Below are 20,393 nucleotides of genomic sequence, written 5' to 3'. Positions count from 1 at the left end.
AGATAAAACTATGCACATCTGCCGCCCTGGTATAGGATGTTTTAAAAGGAACACTCCAGGCAAAGCAAATACATTGAATAATACCTGAAATTTTTTTTTATATGTTGCAAAATGGCGGGAAAAAAAAAGTTATTATATTTTGATAGATTTTGGACACGACAATACCCAACATTTTTACTATTTTCCTGTTTATTTTATATCAGTTCTAGGGGTGTGTGTGTGTGTGTATTTTTTACTATTTACCAGATCCTGTAGGGCACTTTAACCCCTAAAGGACGCAGGGTTTTTCCGCTCATTTCTTGCTCTCCAACTTCAAAAATCCATAACTTTTTAATTTTTCCATGTACAGACCTGTGTGAGGGCTTATTTTGTGCGTAACAAATTTTACTTTCCCGTAATGTTATTTATTTTAACATGCCGTGTACTGCGAAGCTGAAAAAAGTTTCCAAATGTGGAAAAATTGAAAAAAAAAACGTCACGTTCTTGTGGGCTCAGTTTTTACGTCTTTCACTCTTCGCTCCAAATAACACGCCTACTTTATTCTTCGGTTCGGTGCGATCGCGGTGATACCAAATTTATATAGGCTTTATTGTGTTTTAATACATTTTCAAAAATTAAACGAATGTGTACAAAAAAGCTAATAACTTTTTCATACTTTGGCGCATGGAGATGTGTGAGGGGTCATTTTTTGCGAAATGAGACGACGTTTTCATTGCTACCATTTTGCGGTCTGTGCGACATTTCGATCATTTTTTATGTGATATAAAAAGGTGTAAAAGTCGCATTTCGGACATTTGGGCGCCATTTCCCGTCTCGGAGGTCACCGCCGGCCGTAACCGTTTTTATATTTTGATAGATTGGGCATTTTGGGACGCGGCGATACCCAATGTGCTTGTGATTTTTACTGTTTATTATATTTTATATCAGTTATAGGGAAAGGGGGGTGATTACAATTTTTAATATTTTATTAATTTTTTTTATTTTTTAAACTTTTTTTTCCACTATTTCTTAGACCATCTAGGGTACATTAACCATAGATGCTCAGATCGCTCCTACCATATACTGCAATACTTCTGTACTGCAATATATGGCATTTTTGCAGGTCATTCATTACAATGAGCCACTGGCTCATTGTAACGAATCTCCAGAAGCCATGTAGCCTCGTGTCAAAAGAAGACCCGAGGCTACCATGGCAACCAATCGCCGCCCCCCGATGACGTTCGGGGGCGCGGCGATCAAAATGCAGCCGGCGACTTTGCCGGTGGCGTTGAGAGGGTTAATAGCCGCGAGCGGTGCAAGCACCGACCGCGGTTATTAGCGGTGGGGGTTTTCTGCAAAATGCAAAAACCCCCACCTTTGTATGAAGAGGACTCAGCACGTGAGCCCTCTTCATACTCCTTATACCTCTGCGCCATAGAGCTACGGCGCAGAGCGTTAAGGGGTTAAATCTAGGTTGTCTGATTGATCATACCATATACTACAGTATGGCAGTAGATGGGGATATTACTGATCATGTATTAGAATATGTCAGCATGGCTGTGAACTAAAACTTATATTTTTATTAGATATACCTTAAAATATACAAAGGTCACAGGTTGTGAATTCTAAAAACAACAACAACAATCCGTAATATAGACGCCGACCTAGGCGACTATACTGATCACCACAACCCCAAACGGTTGTGGATCAAACAATGGGGATACCACGTACCTGCAAATCACAGTGCCATGCACCATACCATCCAGAAAATACCTTGCAAAGAGGAAATAAAAGATGGTTCTTACCACAACTGGTAATGGTCTGTAGTTGTGTCCAGTGGTCAGCTGTGCTGTTTCCAAAGTACGTGTATTGACGGGAGCATTAAGATGGTAAAGGACATACCTGTATATGTTAGAACCAAAAACGTCACGAACTGTAACAAGGCTACAACTGTCCCTGTCCCCAGGTGTGATTAGCTCCCGCCCTGACAAGGGCAGTCCCAATAACTTGCCCTAGTTTAGAAAAAAAAAAAAAAAAAAAAAAAAAAAAAAGAACCCCTGCATTCCCCTTCCCTGACGCGTTTCTTCCTGCTGTAGGTTCTTCAGAGGGATTGCGGTGGAATCAATAAAACATGGGGTCTCCAATGTAGAGGAGCATCCCTTGGGGTGTAGTAAATAGTCTGATAAACCCAAGTGTAGGGTCATCTACTGGGTCCCTGGTGTGGAGCCCCAGGCGTTGATCCCTATCTGATGGTGTACACCATCAGATAGGGATCAACGCCTGGGGCTCCACACCAGGGACCCAGTAGATGACCCTACACTTGGGTTTATCAGACTATTTACTACACCCCAAGGGATGCTCCTCTACATTGGAGACCCCATGTTTTATTGATTCCACCGCAATCCCTCTGAAGAACCTACAGCAGGAAGAAACGCGTCAGGGAAGGGGAATGCAGGGGTTCTTTTTTTTTTTTTTTTTTTTTTTTTTTTTTTTTTTTTTTCTAAACTAGGGCAAGTTATTGGGACTGCCCTTGTCAGGGCGGGAGCTAATCACACCTGGGGACAGGGACAGTTGTAGCCTTGTTACAGTTCGTGACGTTTTTGGTTCTAACATATACAGGTATGTCCTTTACCATCTTAATGCTCCCGTCAATACACGTACTTTGGAAACAGCACAGCTGACCACTGGACACAACTACAGACCATTACCAGTTGTGGTAAGAACCATCTTTTATTTCCTCTTTGCAAGGTATTTTCTGGATGGTATGGTGCATGGCACTGTGATTTGCAGGTACGTGGTATCCCCATTGTTTGATCCACAACCGTTTGGGGTTGTGGTGATCAGTATAGTCGCCTAGGTCGGCGTCTATATTACGGATTGTTGTTGTTGTTTTTAGAATTCACAACCTGTGACCTTTGTATATTTTAAGGTATATCTAATAAAAATATAAGTTTTAGTTCACAGCCATGCTGATAAATTTTGAATATTGAGTGAACCAGAGGCAAAAACGTCCTTGATTTTGGGCCATAATAATACATGCTTTGTGTTATGTATTAGAATATGCCACAAAACAAAGCCTCAGGTTTTACAATGACCAGAGGTTGTTTTCTGATGACGTCATTAGAGGGTCAATCCAAGTCATACTAGCAGCTTTGTTGGCGGCTATCGAAGTGGTTAACACTTGCGATCAATGCCAGGTGTTACCAGTGGGTGTTTGCTGCAATACGCAGCAAACGCTCACCTTGTATGGAGAGGGCTCAGCTTCATAGCACTGCAGCTGTCACACGTCGGTAAGGGATTGAGGGAGGAGCATGACTCATTGTCACTGTATTCCTAAAACCTTGCTAGAACCTAGGGTATGGTCACCGGCCCTGTACAAGGTATAATTCAATGAATCGGCTGTGACTGGAGAGTTTCTTTTAAGGTGCGGTCACACCTGGCGCTACCATTGCATTTCCAAGGTAACGCTAGCTTCACATGTGACCGCACTCATACAGATATTTAATTGCTTAAAAAAAAAAAACTTGAAAATTCCTGACCTTTTTGAAGATTTTTCCATTGGGCTGGACCTCATCCTCCTCGCTGAGTACTTCTCTAGTGCCCAGACATCCCTTAGTGCTGAACAGCTCTGTTGCGTGTTTAAAGACCTTGTCCAGGGTATCACAGCCGGGGTATAGAGAGGAGGCCAGGCTGCCGGAGGTGTCCACTGAACGGTATGGGCCACTTGGATCAGCAGTCACAGGCATAGCCTTTACCCGTGTCGCTTTCCTCTGTCGATCTCTTGCACCAGAAAGTAGAAACCACGGCACAAACGTGACCACCCCATATAACCACATGAAAAAGTGGAGGATGTAGCGCAGCACAGGATTTATGTCCTCTTTGATCTGCATTATTGAATGAAGGAAAGGATCCCACTTAGAGAGAAAAGCTAAAATTACCTGCAAAAGACAAGAAAACAAACACACAGTTAGAAACAGCAAAAAAGGGGCGAAAAAAATCCTTCCAGAGCAGATACATCAAGAAAACCTGCAAATTAACAAATGTCTGAAACAAATAAATGAGAATGTCTTCTCTGCTCCTGTCCACAAATTATTATCACAGAGCAATTCACACACTGGTGTGATGTACCTCACTCCTGGCAGAGGTATTTCACACGACTTCTTTCAAGTTGTGAAATATCTTCAGTGAAGCACTGGTACTATGGGGGCGTCACAGACCTCATAGCATACTTAAAGGAAATCTACCATTTGATTTGCTGCAGCTACACAGGTGCAGGCACATATCTTGTTTAATCCCTGAACTGAGTGGTTTTGCTGAAGTAACAATTATAACATTCAGGACCTTGGGAAAGCTTCAGCCTGCCGTTGATAAACACATTACACAGAGTTTTCTGAGATGTCCAGACAGGACTAATCAACCTGAGCTGGACCACTCATACACAGCAGCTGAGGGATTGTGCAGAGATTTTTTACTTCTGCCTGTCAGACACAACACAGTGATTACAGCATTCTCAGGAGCCGTGCACAACTAATGAGAGAGAAAAAGGAGTGAGAGCTTTATTATCATAATAAATGTCATTATAATTTAACAAAACCTCTCAAACAAGATATGTACCTGCATCAGTGTAGCTACAACATTCTCAAGGTATACGTTTGGTTCATAATGCATGAAACCAAATTGTAGAGGGTCTTTAAAATTGATCAGTGCCTGTTGAGCTTTACAAGTGAGGAGGCAGACCATGGTGAAGCTCCAGAGATGGGCAAGAGTGCCCTCGATGTATTTCAGCCTCATTTACAGTACATTTTTAAAACTATCCTTTTGCTTTCTTTTCTTTCCATTGAAAAATGAAGACATGCAAAAATCAGGAAACAGAGCAATGAGCGAGTGATGCGGCTTTATTATGTCTAAATGGGATGTCAGACTTCCTTTAACCCCTTCACGCTCCGTGGCGGATATATCCGCCACGGAGCGCAGTGACTTAGCGCTCAGTGGCGGATATATCCGCCACGGCGCTTATGCCGGCTCGGCTCTGGATCAGAGCCGAACCGGCATCGGGAAACACGGGGTGCCGGCTGTAACTAATAGCCGGCACCCCAGTGTAACACCCGCGGTCGGAGTCGGCTCTGATCGCGGGTGTGTAACCCGTTAAATGCCGCGGTCAGCACGACCGCGGCATCTAACATGTCTCTGGGGTGTCTTTCCCCCACGATCGGCCCCCCCCGAACCGTTTTCGGGGGGCACCGATCGCTGCTATGGAAGTGCTGGGGTCCGATCTGGTCCCCAGCACTGCCTGCAGGCACTGCCAGTAAGATGGCGTCTGTGACGTCATCTTACTGGCATAGTGCCAGCCTATGCAAGTGCATAGGCTAACACTGATAATACTCTGCAATACATGATTATTGCAGAGTATTATCATATACAAGCAATCAGATGATTGCTTGGTCATTTCCCATGGTGGAAAAGTGAAAAAAAAAATGTTATTCAATAAAAAATAAAGTAATAAAATCAATAAAAATGCCCATAAGCCCCATAACATATAAAGAGACATATAACCCCAAAAAAGTCTAAATCATAACAAAAACCCCACATATATAGTATCACCGCGTCCGTAACAACCAGTAGAATACAAGTAAATCATTATTGAACCCCCACGATAAACGCCGTAAAAAAAACAGCTATAAACCTTCCAAAAATTATGATTTTTAGCTATTCAATCCCACAAAAAAATGCTATAAAATGTGATCAAAAAACCATGTGTACTCCGACATGATACTGGTGCAAAGTACAACATGTCCCGCAAAAAATAAGCCATCAACCAGCTCCGTAGCCAAAAAAGTAACAATGTTATGCCACTTGGAAGACGGCAATACATAAATGATAGATTTTTCCCCACATTAGGGTTTTGTTTGACAAATTTAGTAAAACGTAAGAAAATATATTCAAGTCTGGTATCCCCGTAATCGTATCGACCCATAGAATAAAGATAACATGAATATTAGTCTATACGGTGAACACCAGGAGGTGGCGGTAAAGTACCAGATAATAAGGATGAATCAGCAGAGGTTTGTTTGTGCCTAATGTAAAATGTATCTATAGTCTACATCCTATAGACCTAGGTGAAAACATTTTTTATATTTTGTCTGGCAATTTCTAATAGTCACTGAAAGGAGACAATATTCTTTGCTGCAGGTTGTAGAATAGGTCATATATAATGTATGTGAGATGGGAAACCTCAGACTACCCGCGTTGTGTTCCTATTGTCAGTGCAGATACGAGAGGAAACAATATGTCACTGCATGGGGATCAAGTGTGGGCCAAATGTGGATAGTGGGGGATTTTCATTCCAATAGGTTTATGTAAAGTGGTGAGAGAAATGACTTCATGAGATGGACTCGCTCCTCTTATAAATTGGAAGGAGTGCAGCATTCTGCATGTAAGGCGGTCTGCGGCGCTGTGTACGTGGCAGACTTAACCCACAAAGCAGAAAGAGAAATTATGATAATTTACTGTAACAGATCATTTTAAGTCACATGAAAATAGGGGGAGGGAGCACAGAGCATAGAACAGGAGGACCCGGCCTCTTGGATCAGGACCAAGGAGAGAAGTGGTAATGTGGTTAGTGGTGGAGCAGCTGATGTAACCTTGGAGTTTCACACATTTTGTAAGAAACATAGAAGATCACAATTAGGTGGAAATGTGACATTATGGGAAGAAACTGGGATTTTACAGCAGAAATTTTATTTTGCCATTACCTCGCCCAACATAGACAGGAATTTATCCCAGCATTTAGGTGTGTTCCCTTATTCCCTGTGCTGGAATCTCTTCCCAGATCTGCCAAACAACAGAGGAAGGATCTTCAGTGAATAGTGAAATATACAGGCTGCCGTCAACCGCACAAGCCAGGCTGATATCTCCTATTGTTATGGGCTCACTGCTGGTGATAACACTATATGACAATCCATACTTGTTAGACAGAAAACATGCTGGGGGGGGGGGGGGACGCCCCCTCCACCCCCGTATGTATGATGCAGGATTGGACAGACCCTCCACATCTGCAGACTCTTTGTAAAAGAGAGCAGGACATATAGATGGCAGAGATCCTGACTACACCATATATTAATATAGAATCCATTATAAAAATGAAACATTATACAGAGTGGGAATTAGCCCATAGACCCAGTTCACATTGGGACTGCAGCATCTTTATAACAACAGAGCCATAAAGGCTTTGCCGGACCATAACCCTCCATAATGCAATCCCATTGACAATCTAAGGTTTGTTATTTTCTGACTGCAGGATCAGGGTGGCGTTCTGTACACACAGATACATACAGTTCATGATACACAATACACAATAATGTTACATTTACCATTAAGAAAATAGTAGAATAGTAGAATTCTAAAAACTACAAGGGGGTGGCAGTAGCCGACTGACACGGAGAAATCCATAAAAGATCGAAGCTACTAATAACTGGTCTGCTACCAACACTGACATAAGTGTAGAGGTAGGTTTTACTCCAGCGATGTGTACAAGGCTGAGTACAGGATTTTAAAGCAACCACAAAGCACTCAAAATAGCCAAATCTGTGCACCCCACCATCTTTAGATCACAGACCTGCATACTGTTCCACGGATGGTCCTTTTAACACAGCAGCGACCTTAAGTGACCTCAAGCAGATTACAGTCTTGCATGCTGCATGTGCTTCTATAGATCAGCAGTCACCTCTCCTGACTGCATATACATTTCTGAAACATCCATTCTAAAGGGTTGAATAGATCGCTCTGTCAGGTTATTAATCTCTTATTTTGTTGATACATCATGGGGTAAACATGCAAAGTGCAGCACAGGATGAAGGCGCTATAGATTTATTATTTACAGTATGAGATGCTAACTAGATGCCAGCTATAGATCAGAATGGTCTATATACACCGGTAAATCTCACAGGTATGATATCTATAAATAGGAATGGACCTTGCTAGATATAAGTTCAATATAAAAGCAATTAAAATGAACCTTTTGGATGTTATAACCCCTTGTGGTCTGCAAAAAAAACATTGCACAAAGCACTTATACTGTACATGCCTCTACCGTAAATGCAAAATTGTAGCCGTTAATGAATAATAATGAATACAATTATAACATCTTGTAATTATGCTTAGGGCAGGGTTTAATTAATCTCAACAGGTAAACGCCCGGCCCTGCCTACATGTCACATGTACCTAGAGATTAAAGATTTTCTCACCTTACTATAATCCTACTGAAAGTCAACCACATGCCAAGGTTTCAAGGCAGCACATAACTATCACAATAGAGAAGAAAAAAAAAACAAGCGCTTCCTGGTGCAATAAATTTGGGGTATCCCCGTTGAGTTTTTACTGGTAAGATAACGCGCTCACCTTAAATAGTTGTGCATGCAGGCACAACACTATTGAAGCATACATCGGGTGCTGCCTAGTCCACGCCGGCAAAGGATTACCGGGTACCAAAGTGCATCAAAAGTTTTGGATCGGAGAGCGCCTTCAAAAAGTCCCATTTTCTTCTAAACCCGCGAGGACGGAGGAGAGTCCCTGCCTCTTGGAGATCTGATGCACATAACTATCGCAGATTGCCTCCTGCTTGTGATCAATGGGTTTCTCCCAGCCAGCTCTTCCAGAGGGGAGAACAGGGGTTTAAATGAGAATCTTCTAAAAATACACTAGACATTCTGCAAACACCAGTAGTAAGGACAAGATCATCAATTATGTCCCTGTTCTCTGATAAAGCAGAAATGATCTTGTGGACAGCACTCTATATGGGGAAGGACATAAGAAGTAGAAAGGGTGGGATTTTGGAGAGAGGGATCTAAAAGCTTCCTGGAGAGTTTTGATAGAGGGAGGGGGGAAATGCAATTGCGTAGTATGCAAGACACAGTCAGTAGGATGTTGGACTACGTGTAAATAAGTACAGATTAACACTTGGATCTGACTACTGACAGTATATGCCCAATAAAAGAGCTACTTTGGGTTCGAAGATAACCATTACAAAATTGATTTAAAATGAGTTAATCCAATGTGATGTCACTTTCCATGATAATAGTTACATACAGCAGATCAGTTATAGATATTTTTGCAGCTGAAAACTAGTTTTATACATACGAATTTGGAGGTGCTGCAGCAGGTGCATGGATAGCCGCATATCTAGTCAGATATATATGTAGCATGTACAGCGGCCCCCTACCTGCAACCCGCAAGAAGCCATGATGTGTTCTTAACAGAGCAGAACTATAGCTAAGCAGAAAGAAAAATCTATTACTTCCATGTCATCAAATAGGGAAAAGGGAGTGCCTGACATCACATGGATTATGCAATTCCTCAAATCCCACGTGAGAGGTTACAACAAAACATTCCCTAAGATTTACAGCAACCGCCACCTAGATAAGCCTGGGGCCGCACCACCCACTTCAACAAGTGTGCGTGAGCCAAAGCTGCAGATGTATTGAGAAAGACAGAAAGAGCCCAAAGCTTATAACATGCACATGACAACGTTGCTAGTGTAAACCCAAGCTGAGAGTTACCACATTCTATACTACACAATCTGACACAGGCAGCACTGACCGGACAGTAAGTTTGATGGGACAAACCCATAACCAGTACCACCCAATCCATTTCTAGAAAGAATAAAAGAGGAACAGCACAACATAGAACAGTGACGCGCTCCTATGACATGGGTGCAGAGGTGTCACTCAAGCCACTGACCAGCACAAGAGTTCACCAGACAAGTCTCAGGGGCGACTCGAGAGATGCTGCTTCCTTGGCAGCTTGGGACTGCAGGAAGAGTGAGAATGTGTAGAAAGTCTTTGATTATCTTTGGTCCTCCTGCTGGACCCACATTCTTACTGTGCAGAGGGAACTAGGATAGAAGCTACAATGATGGGCCAAATCTAGCACTTTTTCAATTCTATATCTGTCTCCAATGGCCGATAAAATTGAAAGTTGAGGCAGAACATGCAGCAATAAGTGACTGCTTAAACTGCTGAGTCCGCACTTTCCGATAAGTGGGTTTTGATTATAGTTTGGACACTCAGAGGGAGATGGATAGAATGCCGGCGTATGATGGCACCCACGCTCCGTGCGTCCGGCCAGATACATCAAGAGGCCTAGATGTATCTGGTAGGCAGCGCGGCCGCTGGGCAAAACTATACCAGAACAAAAGTTCAGAGAACTGGCATAGAAAAAGTGATCAACCCCTAGGTCTTTATAAAGGTCGCCATCAGTAAACAAAATAGTTTTAAAAAGTTGCTCCAGGATTTTACAGTAGATACAAGAACTTACTACAGTAGACATTTCAGAGGAGGATTTTACACATTCGTCATTCTAATAACCTTAAGAGACGGTATCGTTATAGTAGTAGAACTGAAAGCGAGTAATTGTGGGAAGAAAAGCAGACACTATTTTTAGCCTCCTTTAATCTGTGCTTCAAGTACCAGCAGGCTCCAATTTGGGACAGATGGCAAAATAAAACCCATTTAATTCTAAAACCAGCAGAAAATGTAGGCAAGTGCTTGCTGACCGAAAGTCCTGTTTATGCGTGAGCTGCGTACTGTAGCCGAGCCAATGACACCAAGTCTGACAGGTCTAAGACTTATACCACGAGAAGGCAGACAAAGTAAACAAGCAGTGAATTAAATTACAGCTAGAGATGTAATGATAGGATTGGCTCATCTCTGCTGGTAGTACTGCCACAGGGGGGAATGTGTGCCAACACTGGAGAATTAGGAGACCCCTTAAAGTTTTCCCCTGTACAGCAGCAGGACCAGCTGTCCATTGTACAGGGGACGAGGACAAAGCTCTTATAAAGTAGATGGACGTTGGCTCCATACTTTTAAGTTTGGTTATTAAAACCAACACTATATTTGATAAACATGGTTTATATTAATATTCGGTTTGTTCTTGAATCAAATATATATATATATATATATATATATATATTACACAAACACTTTTTTCTCCCCAATTTACTACTATTTTTAATACTAGGACTCGGATCAGCCTGAATGTCTCTTTGTGCTCTCTGCAGTCTGCATACATGGTTCAGTGGTCAGAATTATCTAATAAAATATTGAAATGGAAGCCAAAATTAGTTTACAAAGTTGCTTCTATTTGCAGCAGGCCATTACTCTAGGTCAGGGGTAGGGAACCTATGGCTCGGGAGCCATATGTGGCTCTTTTGATGGCAGCATCTGGCTCTCAGACAAATCTAAGACACACACAGCGATGATCACTGGATGCAGGGAGGGATGTTACCACTGCCAGCGTCCTTTGTCTGACCAAGGTGCCATCGCCACCCCATTGCTTAGATGACAGCACTTGTATCATAGAGTAGAGAATCATCCACTCTTCCCTATGACCAAGGCGCCATTGCCGAAGCAATGATGGCAGCGGTGCCTGGGTCAAAGAGAAGAGCGCAGGAGTGATGAGAAGCCACTGAAGGGAGAGCAGATATGTGAGTATTCCCTTTTTTTCTCTGACTAACTATCTACTTTGGGCATGTGCTAGAGCTACCTATCTACTGGGACCTGGGGGCATGTGATGGGGCTACCGATCTACTGGGGGCATTTGCTATGATTACCTATCTACCTTAGGCATGTGCTGTGACTACCTAACTAATGGGGAGCTTGTGCTGTGACTACCTATGTACTGGGGAGCATGTGCTGTGACTATCTAAGTACTGGGGTAATGTGCTATGACTACTATCTAATGGGGGCATGTGGCTACCTATTCACTAGCAGGCATGTGATGATGCTACCTATCTACTGGGGGGCATGTGCTGTGATTACCAATATACTGGGGGGGGGGGGGGGGGCTGTTCTGTGGCTTCCTATCTACTTGGGGGCATGTGCTGGGGATAGTTGTCTATTTGGGTGCATGTGCTGTGGCTACCTATTTACTGGGTGTCATGTGAAGTGGCTACCTATCTACTGGGGGCGTGTACTGGGGCTACCTATCTACTGGGGGTATGTGCGGTGGCTACCTAGTTACTGGGAGCCATGTGATGTGGCTAGCCATCTACTGGGGTACCTACTGGGGCTACCTATTTACTTGGGTCCATGTACTGGGGCTACCTATCTACTGGGGGACATGTGCTGTGGCTACTTATCTACTGGAAGGCATGTGCATATGGTACGGCTCTCACAGAATTACATTTTAAAATATGTGGTGTTCATGGCTCTCTCAGCCAAAAAGGTTCCTGACCCCTGCTCTAGGTAATATCTATCTACAGGAGAAAAGAAGAATAATTCGGCACAATCCACATACCAACACAGGATATGGAGACTGCGGATTTGGAGAAAAAGCTGCAATTTAATTAACAGATAAATTGATGTTTAATCTACACCAAAAAAAAGTCCCAACTGCAGCCTAGAAGACGGATCACAGAGTAATGAACTGACATGGAGCTAGAAAATGTAATATGTGCTGCGCCCGGGCCAAGAATTCATCATGTGTAACAGATGGCTGTCTGTGAGAGCAGAGATCAGCGCATAAAGCCCTGCGCAGACACATGCCACACATCATACAGTGACCCAGCAAGTACCATGGTGTGTTATGTCACTATGGATGAGATGTCAGTAACCAAGGCCTCATGAAGACCCACAAGGACCTGACTAAATGCAGAACCTCCATTTCTTATACATAAAACAATTCTGGAATTCATAGAACTTCATTATGCCATCCCTCAATTATTCCTCTCATACATTCATAAAACATATCACTGGGAGTTACCATTCGGGAAGAAGGAGAGGAGTGTCCATACCCACTTACACAGACTAACTGATGCAGACATTTACAGAGTTTAAAGGAAATCTACAACCAGGATGAAGTATTGTAAACCTAGCGCACTGATATACTGGTGCGTGTCCCCTGTGGAAGGATCTGCTCTTTTAGCTTCTTATTCCCTAGTTTTTACAGAGAAAAAGCTTTTTGAAATAATGCAAATGAGCTAGAAAGGCTCTGCCCCTCTGACTAATTTGCCTACTTTTTTGCATTTTTTTAATAAAAACAAGGGAAGAGGCTTAAAGAAGAGTGGATCCTGTCAGAGGAGGCACACACTGGTATGTCAGTGTGCTTGGTTTATAATCCTTCATCCTGGAAGTAGATGTCCTTTAAGATTTCACCCCTTTGACAAGAAGGGCAGTAAAGCCCAGTTGATAATTTATTCAGAAATTTGTAGGAGGAATAACAGAGGAATCACACAATGGAGAGTTATGAGAAAGGATTCTCTGGACATGCCAGGACAGCTGACAACTACATGAGAACAGTGGGTTTATCCCTCTGCAGGGCATCTTTAAGATCACCAACAGGAAGGTGTAGCGTGCACTTATTTTACACGAGTGTAGATTAAGATACGGCTTTTTTCATTTTTATTATAAAGAGAGTTTCATTGATCTATATTAATGCTGAATTTCATGATGAAACTGCATTACTGACAGATTCCTGTTACAATATGGGGGCATATGTGCAAAATAACCACTATGTGTGGTATGGGGAATGTGATGTACGTGACTTTCTGGGTACATGGGACATCTCCATAACAATGCTGCAGAAAACAGGGATCACCGCAGGCCAAGCTGGAATTAGAGTCCTATGTAGCGTTAGCCATACTATCTACAATCTCACTGTACTCATTATAGTTGGTAGTCTCCTTTAAGACTTTATATGGCCAGAAACAGTATAACACTTTTGGTGACTGTAGGATCAGTATAGTTGTTCTTAGAGTTCCGATCAGAACTGCTTCTAGTTTAAGTCAATACACATGGACTGTGTGAACACAGCCTGAACAAAAAGTTCTATAGAGCAAAATCTACTTAGATGTATTGAAGAGTTCAATCAAAGGCAGAAAGAAGGACTAGAAGGTGTGTGTGTGGGGGGGGGTGCACAGTAATTAATACATCCTGCCTGGAGGTGACCAAGCAATCATCATGCTAATAAAAGTTACCAATAGAGTAGTGCCACCTAGCATTAACAAAAAAAAATGACAAACTGACAATGACAATTTGAGGTGTGCCCCAAACAATTGTAGGCATCATAAACTTAGTCTCAAGGTGCCTAGAAGCATTCGGCAGTTTGGACCCACACTCTCCTTACAGCAATGCTTCTAGCTTCACAATAAAGCAGTGTGATTTTAGGTTTACAATACTTGTTTTGCAACTTCGACTATCATAATATATATATATATATATATATATATATATATATATATATATATTCCATCTCATGGCTATTATGCTAACGTGTTTGTTACTGTAAATGAAAAACTATTAATGATCTTTGGATGTTCCCATGTTTGAATTGCTCTCGTGTTCCCCTTCTGGGGACAGCATCTTTAACTGATGCAATTGATTGTTATTAAATAATTTTTATATTTTTGCATAAGATACTTATTGTTATCCTGTTTATTATGAAGTACAATAGGGGTTGTGCCATCCCTCCATTATTCCATCTAGAAATGCATGGCTTTATTGTAAACTGCCCATTTCCAGTGACTGGGACAGTCCTTCACTCGATAACACCCAGCTGTCAAGGAGTCCGTATCTTTCTAGGAGGAATAACAGACGCTTGCAAATTGTAAAGCTGAAGATGTTAGGAGAGATCTCATTTAGTGCATTATTATCCTATCCTGGAATAAGATCCTTACAGATAACGCACAGCACGACAGGGCATGTGACTCATGATATGCAGGATGGCTGCTTATAGCCATAGTATAGGTGTCCGTCCTGTGCATCCACATATTAGGGCTATGTTTCCATTACATCTGACATGTGCACAGCGCCTCTATTTATAGGACTGGTCCTGCTTATGGTGGCATCATATGACTAGTGCTTACAGATAATAGACAGACACTTTCATCAAACAGTTTGAAGAGTATCAGTAAAAGAACAGGAAGCATGGAGATTTCCCCAGCGAAGATCACCATGGTAATTGTAGTGATGTAACCTCACGCCAGGCTATGCTGTATGACCCAGGCATGGATTTTTAAGGGCTTCCAATAGCGTCAGTCTGCACCACGTGCGTTATTTGAGTATAAAATATTTTATTATTAATATTTTTCCTCCCACAAACAGCAGAAGAGGTGCAAACGGACACTGATTGAAGCCATTAAGAGTTAATTACATTTAATGGACATTATAATGGATCCGTTAAACATCTATTGAGTGACGGATGATAATAACGGAGCTCCCTGCGCAGGAAGGAAGAACCAGTTATGAAAAACAATAACAGGTCCAACTTAACCCGAGGAGATGTGCGGCCAGCCTGATGCCCAATACCAGCGCATTCTGCCAAGAGCTGAGGTCCTTGTACCCCTTACACACATGCATGCTGAGCCTGGCCAAGGGTGCAGGTGCTCTCATTACACACATGCATGCTGAGCCTGGCCAAGGGTGCAGGTGCTCTCATTACACACATGCATGCTGAGCCTGGCCGAGGGTGCAGGTGCTCTCATTACACACATGCATGCTGAGCCTGGCCGAGGGTGCAGGTGCTATCATTACACACATGCATGCTGAGCCTGGCCGAGGGTGCAGGTGCTATCATTACACACATGCATGCTGAGCCTGGCCGAGGGTGCAGCTGCTCTCATTACACACATGCATGCTGAGCCTGGCCGAGGGTGCAGCTGCTCTCATTACACACATGCATGCTGAGCCTGGCCGAGGGTGCAGGTGCTCTCATTACACACAAGGGAGTACATGGTCCATCTCTTGGAACACAATACACAGCCTGGCCCTTGCTGCGGGAGGTGGCCCCTGCACATATACATGGATGTGACGCTTATACTTGGGGTTCTGTGCACTGGGCACCACATGATAGGACACTGCCCGTGTATGTGATACGTAGAGCGGCTGTATACAGCGCTATCCGGTGTATACTACACATGTGACGCAGCTATATACAGGCGGGAGCAGGACAATGCGGCCCGGCATGAATGTGACCGCCAGTTACCTCCCTGTGTGATGGGTTCCCATGGTGACAGAGCAGCGGCTACGTACAATCACTCACCCCGGTGACGGGAGCCCGGGCTCTCCCGGCCGTTGATAGACGTCGCTCTACGTAGGAGCCTCACGCGCCAGGTGCTCGCCGTAGCCGGTGTCACCGCCGTGAACACGCACGAGCAGCCAGCGACGCCGAAACCACGTCTCCAACAGCCAATCAGCGGCCGGGGGTTCGACCAACACGACCCGACCCCGCCCACTCACATCCTTCCTCTGGAGTCATTGAGGACGGAGAGAGGCGCGCGCTGATTGGCCGCCGGAGAGTGGCGCGTTGTAGGGTGCTGGTGCGCGTGACGTCACCCCCGGGGAGGGGGCGGGACTGAGGTTATTACAGGTCAGAAATGAAGCTTGGAATTCAGTGAAGTCATAGACATGTGTAATAATATTAACATAGAGGCGTCTGCGCATGTCACACCGCTCCGGGGCACGTGACCACATGTCCGGCACATGTACAATACAAATGTGCTGTGACTGGTGCCGGGGCTGAGAGGAGACTCCAGGCATTAGGCTGAGGCCCTGCATGTGGCAGAACAAAGCTCAGGCTCATCTCACACTACTGTGCCTTCCTTCCATTAAAAAATAAAGAATGGAGGTTTAACCTATCACATAAACATCCCATTGACATCAATGTAAATTTTATGGTTTTAAATATTTATGGTTTTTTTTGTACAGAAAAATGACAAATCTGGCTTTTTCGGGTAAAAATTTCGTGTGTGGTTTTGGTGGCCATGGGCCCCAGGCTACTGCTCACACCGCCCTTTTAATAACCCACTGCTGTGACCCCCCCTCACAGTATATTTCCAGTATAATATAGTCAGTGGCCCCCAGACCTTACACTGCTCCCTTATTAGGGCCCCCACATAGTATACAGCTTCTACACTGTACAGAATACCCCTTGATTACAGCCGCACAGTTATATATCCACCTCTCTATATTATGTCCTTTTAATGAGGCCTTCACACTATAAATTTGCACCATTGCTCCATTCACAAGGTGCAGCCACACGTTCAGTTTTACAGATGCAGTTTTTGATGCTCAAACCAGGAGTGGAGTAAAAATAGAAGAGTAGGCGCACTTCTTAGTGATAAGTCCTCACCCATTATGATCCACACCTGCTTTTGGCTTCAAAAACTGCATCTGAAAAGCTGAACAGATGGCTGCACTGAGGGCGCGTTCACACGTTACATTTTGGTTGCGTTTGAAATGCATAACAGCTGATGAGGTGATTTGCCTAATTACATTACTGTTTACATTTGTTAACACATACGTTTGTTAACAGTGGTGTAATTAAGCAAATCACCTCTCCTCAGATGTTGTAATGCGTTTCAATGTTAATGCATTTGATAATGCTTTGTTAACGCTTGAGTTTTGTAAATGCAATGTTGACAACAATATAATTAGGCAATTCTCTTCAGCTGTTTAACCCATTAGTGACCAAGCTCATTTGCACCTTTATGAACGTAAGGTCGCATTCACACGATGCGTTTTTGATGCATTCCACTGGCTTCAGGCTTGATTACATGCTAAGGATACATTGCATTTGAGCAGATGCAGTGGAAACGCAATGTAACCCTCAGCATGTAATCAAGGCTGAAGCCAGTGGATGCGCCAAAAACGCATCATGTCAGGCTGGCAATGGGTGCCACCTTTTGTCGCATTTCCCATCGAATTTACCTTCACCTGCCATATCCGGCCATGCACAAGCTCCCTTAGGGCGTGGGGGGTGCCTCTCTCTTTCTTAAAGGTGCAAGGCGTTTCCCAACTAGGCTGTCCCAGCCTATCAGCATGCACCTCCAGCCATATACCCCAGCATGCCCTGCTCCTCACTCCTAGTAAAGGTGCCTAGCCCTGCTGTATGGGATCTGATTCTGCTGGTCTTCTCATGATTGACTCCAGCTTGTTCTTGAACACTGTTCCTGTTCTGTGCTGTCTGGTATCTGACCCCGGCTAGTTTACTATACCTGTGCTGTCTGCCTTGGCTCTGGACTGACTTTGATTACCCACCTTGCCTGACCCCTTGGTATTATGTGCCAGCTGTTATCTATACTGGGACCACCACAAGAGGTAACAGGGGGTAAAAGGGTGAATACCAGAGTGGTTCAGGAATAACGCCCTTAGGCTGGTGCCACATGTACCGTGGCCTGATCGCATTGGCGTTTCTATCGAAACGCCTGCGATCCGGAATGAGCCGCCGGTGTTTTTGCGTTCATTTAATACAAAACACCAGTGGCTTGTTCCTGATCGCAGGCGTTTCCATAGAAACACCAATGCGACCGGGCCGCAGCGTGCCCCGGTGGATGCGGCTATGTTTGCAGATAAAGCGGTATGTGTGGCACCAGTCTACGTGTGTGGCCCAAAGTCAAACCAGTTAGATAACACAGTGGGGATTAAGAATCCTACTTTTGCACCAACCACGTAAAGAGAGTGCAGTACCTCTGCTTTGTCTACTATTATCTATATTTGTGTCCTGCTGTGGACCGAGTAGTAGAGAAGGATTCTGCTCCAGCCAGTTGTCTTGTGGCCAGATACAGATTAATGAGCTTCTGGAGCACATAGATTTATTTACATATTTTTAATATAATACAAAAATAATATCAAATGAGGTGATGAAGGGAGAGAGATTGGATATTTGTTATTCTCTGTGCACATTTTCAGTTTCTTAATCCTTTAAAACGAACAGGAAGAAAACGATCAGTGTCCACATCTCCGGAATACTATAAGTAATGTTGCTCATCTTCCTTATAAAAATGCAAATCCACCCTCTTCCTCCTATGGATGAGCTGAGTCCTTTAGGTTTTCAGTGAATCACCCTTAATGTTACATAATTTTGCTCATTATATTGAGTGAAGCTATGACACTTCATAATGCTGATGCTCGATTTCCACAGATTTTTAGCAGATTGGAAGATGGCTCATTCAGAGGAGCAGGTCAGTTGCGTGCCCACATAAAATGCAGACGTGTGATATCCATGTTCACTCCATATCATACCCGCATCAGTTTTTTCCATATTTATGTTATCCGGGTTTTTTATGTCCTCAAAAAAGTGTATGCTTTTTTTACTGTATTTTCTGTCCCTCCAAGCCGGTTGTCTAGCAACATTTGACAAAAAAAACACGCGGACCGCATACTGATGTCATCTGTGTGCAGTTAGTTTTTTGTGGTTTCATAGACTTCCATGGAGGTCCGTGGGCCGCATGTGAGAAAAAATTGTTCATACTGCAATTTATTTTGTGAACAGACCCATAGAAAACAATGAGTCAATGCCATCTGCAAAAAAAAAAAAAAAAAAAAAAAAAAAAAAGCATACTGATGTCAAAAAATACTGATCTGAATGAGCCCTAAATGATAGTTTTTATATTGTGGTCACAGAGCAATATGAATTAGGGCGATTTCTGACAGTAAACCACAGGTTTAGTTGTGTGTAGTTGGTTCAGTTGGTCCCAAATCGCCCCAACAGGTTCCCTTCAGCCCTTTCCTCTTTTTATTGGCATACAAAACCGTTTTTCAGTTATAGTAATTACTGTATCTTATTTGCTTTGTGGGTGTTACTGTTGTGTTATGCAGAATCAATACAACTCAAACCACAAACTGTTTTATTGGTAGCGGCGCTCAAACAGCCATTTACCGCTCTTTGACTATGTACTACATTGCTGGCAATAGGGTTAATGGTTTAGATAAGCGAAAGTGCAATTGTTATGATATAATATTACAAAGATGTTGTTCCTATGGAAATTATGAATATCTTTTATGTTAAGGTGGATGGCATGTTATTATTCTTATTACTACTTTTAGCGCCGCATTAATCCCACGATGCTGTATATTCAATAAAGTACATTCAATTACAGACAAGATTATTAAGACTAGAACAAATACGTACAAAAGACTAAATTGAACTGGAACAAGTGAAACTAGGACTTTACCCAGGAGAGATATAAAACGGACACACAAGGTGAGAAAGCATTGCAGTGTGGTAATTTATGGGTTTTCCTGCTATGTTTGAGGGTGCGGTCACACAGTAAGTTTAACGTATGCGTTTAAAAATGCATTGCAACAGCTGAAGACAGATTTGCCTAATTAAACAGCTGTTAAAACTTGCGTTTACAAAGCGCAAATGTTAATGTCTGCGTTTAAGCAGTTGTTAACAATGTGCTAACACATGCGTTGACAAATTGTTAATGCATGCATTTTGTAAACGCAAGTGTTAACAGCTGTTTAGGCAAATCTGTCTTCAGCTGTTGCAATAAACATGCGTTAAACATTATGTGTGACTGCACTCTAAGGGCGCATTCACATGCTGCGTTTTGGTCAAGTTTTCATTGCGTTTGAAACGCATATACAACAGCTGATGAGAGGTTATTTGCCTAATTACATTACCATTTACGTTTG

At 43.1% G+C, this 20,393-nt stretch overlaps 1 protein-coding gene across 3 annotated transcripts in view; it reads right to left on the bottom strand.

Moving 5' to 3' along the window:
• Positions 1-16,301, bottom strand: part of ACSL3 (acyl-CoA synthetase long chain family member 3) — a 51,971-nt gene extending 35,670 nt beyond the window's left edge. The window contains exons 1-2 of one of the 3 annotated variants that reach the window (XM_072143149.1): positions 15,958-16,301; positions 3,519-3,917 (exon numbers count right to left, since the gene is read on the bottom strand). In XM_072143149.1, coding sequence (XP_071999250.1) covers positions 3,519-3,869 — 351 coding nt within the window. In that variant the 5' untranslated portion in view covers positions 3,870-3,917; positions 15,958-16,301. The remainder of the gene's footprint in view (positions 1-3,518; positions 3,918-15,957) is intronic. The other 2 variants (XM_072143150.1, XM_072143148.1) reach the window with 2 other exon arrangements.
• Between the last annotated feature and the right edge of the window lie 4,092 nt (positions 16,302-20,393).

Source organism: Engystomops pustulosus, chromosome 3 (genome assembly GCF_040894005.1).
Source record: "Engystomops pustulosus chromosome 3, aEngPut4.maternal, whole genome shotgun sequence".
Taxonomy (NCBI): domain Eukaryota; kingdom Metazoa; phylum Chordata; class Amphibia; order Anura; family Leptodactylidae; genus Engystomops; species Engystomops pustulosus.
The sequence above is the reverse complement of the archived record's forward strand: the minus strand, read 5'-3'. Positions and strand labels throughout refer to the sequence as shown.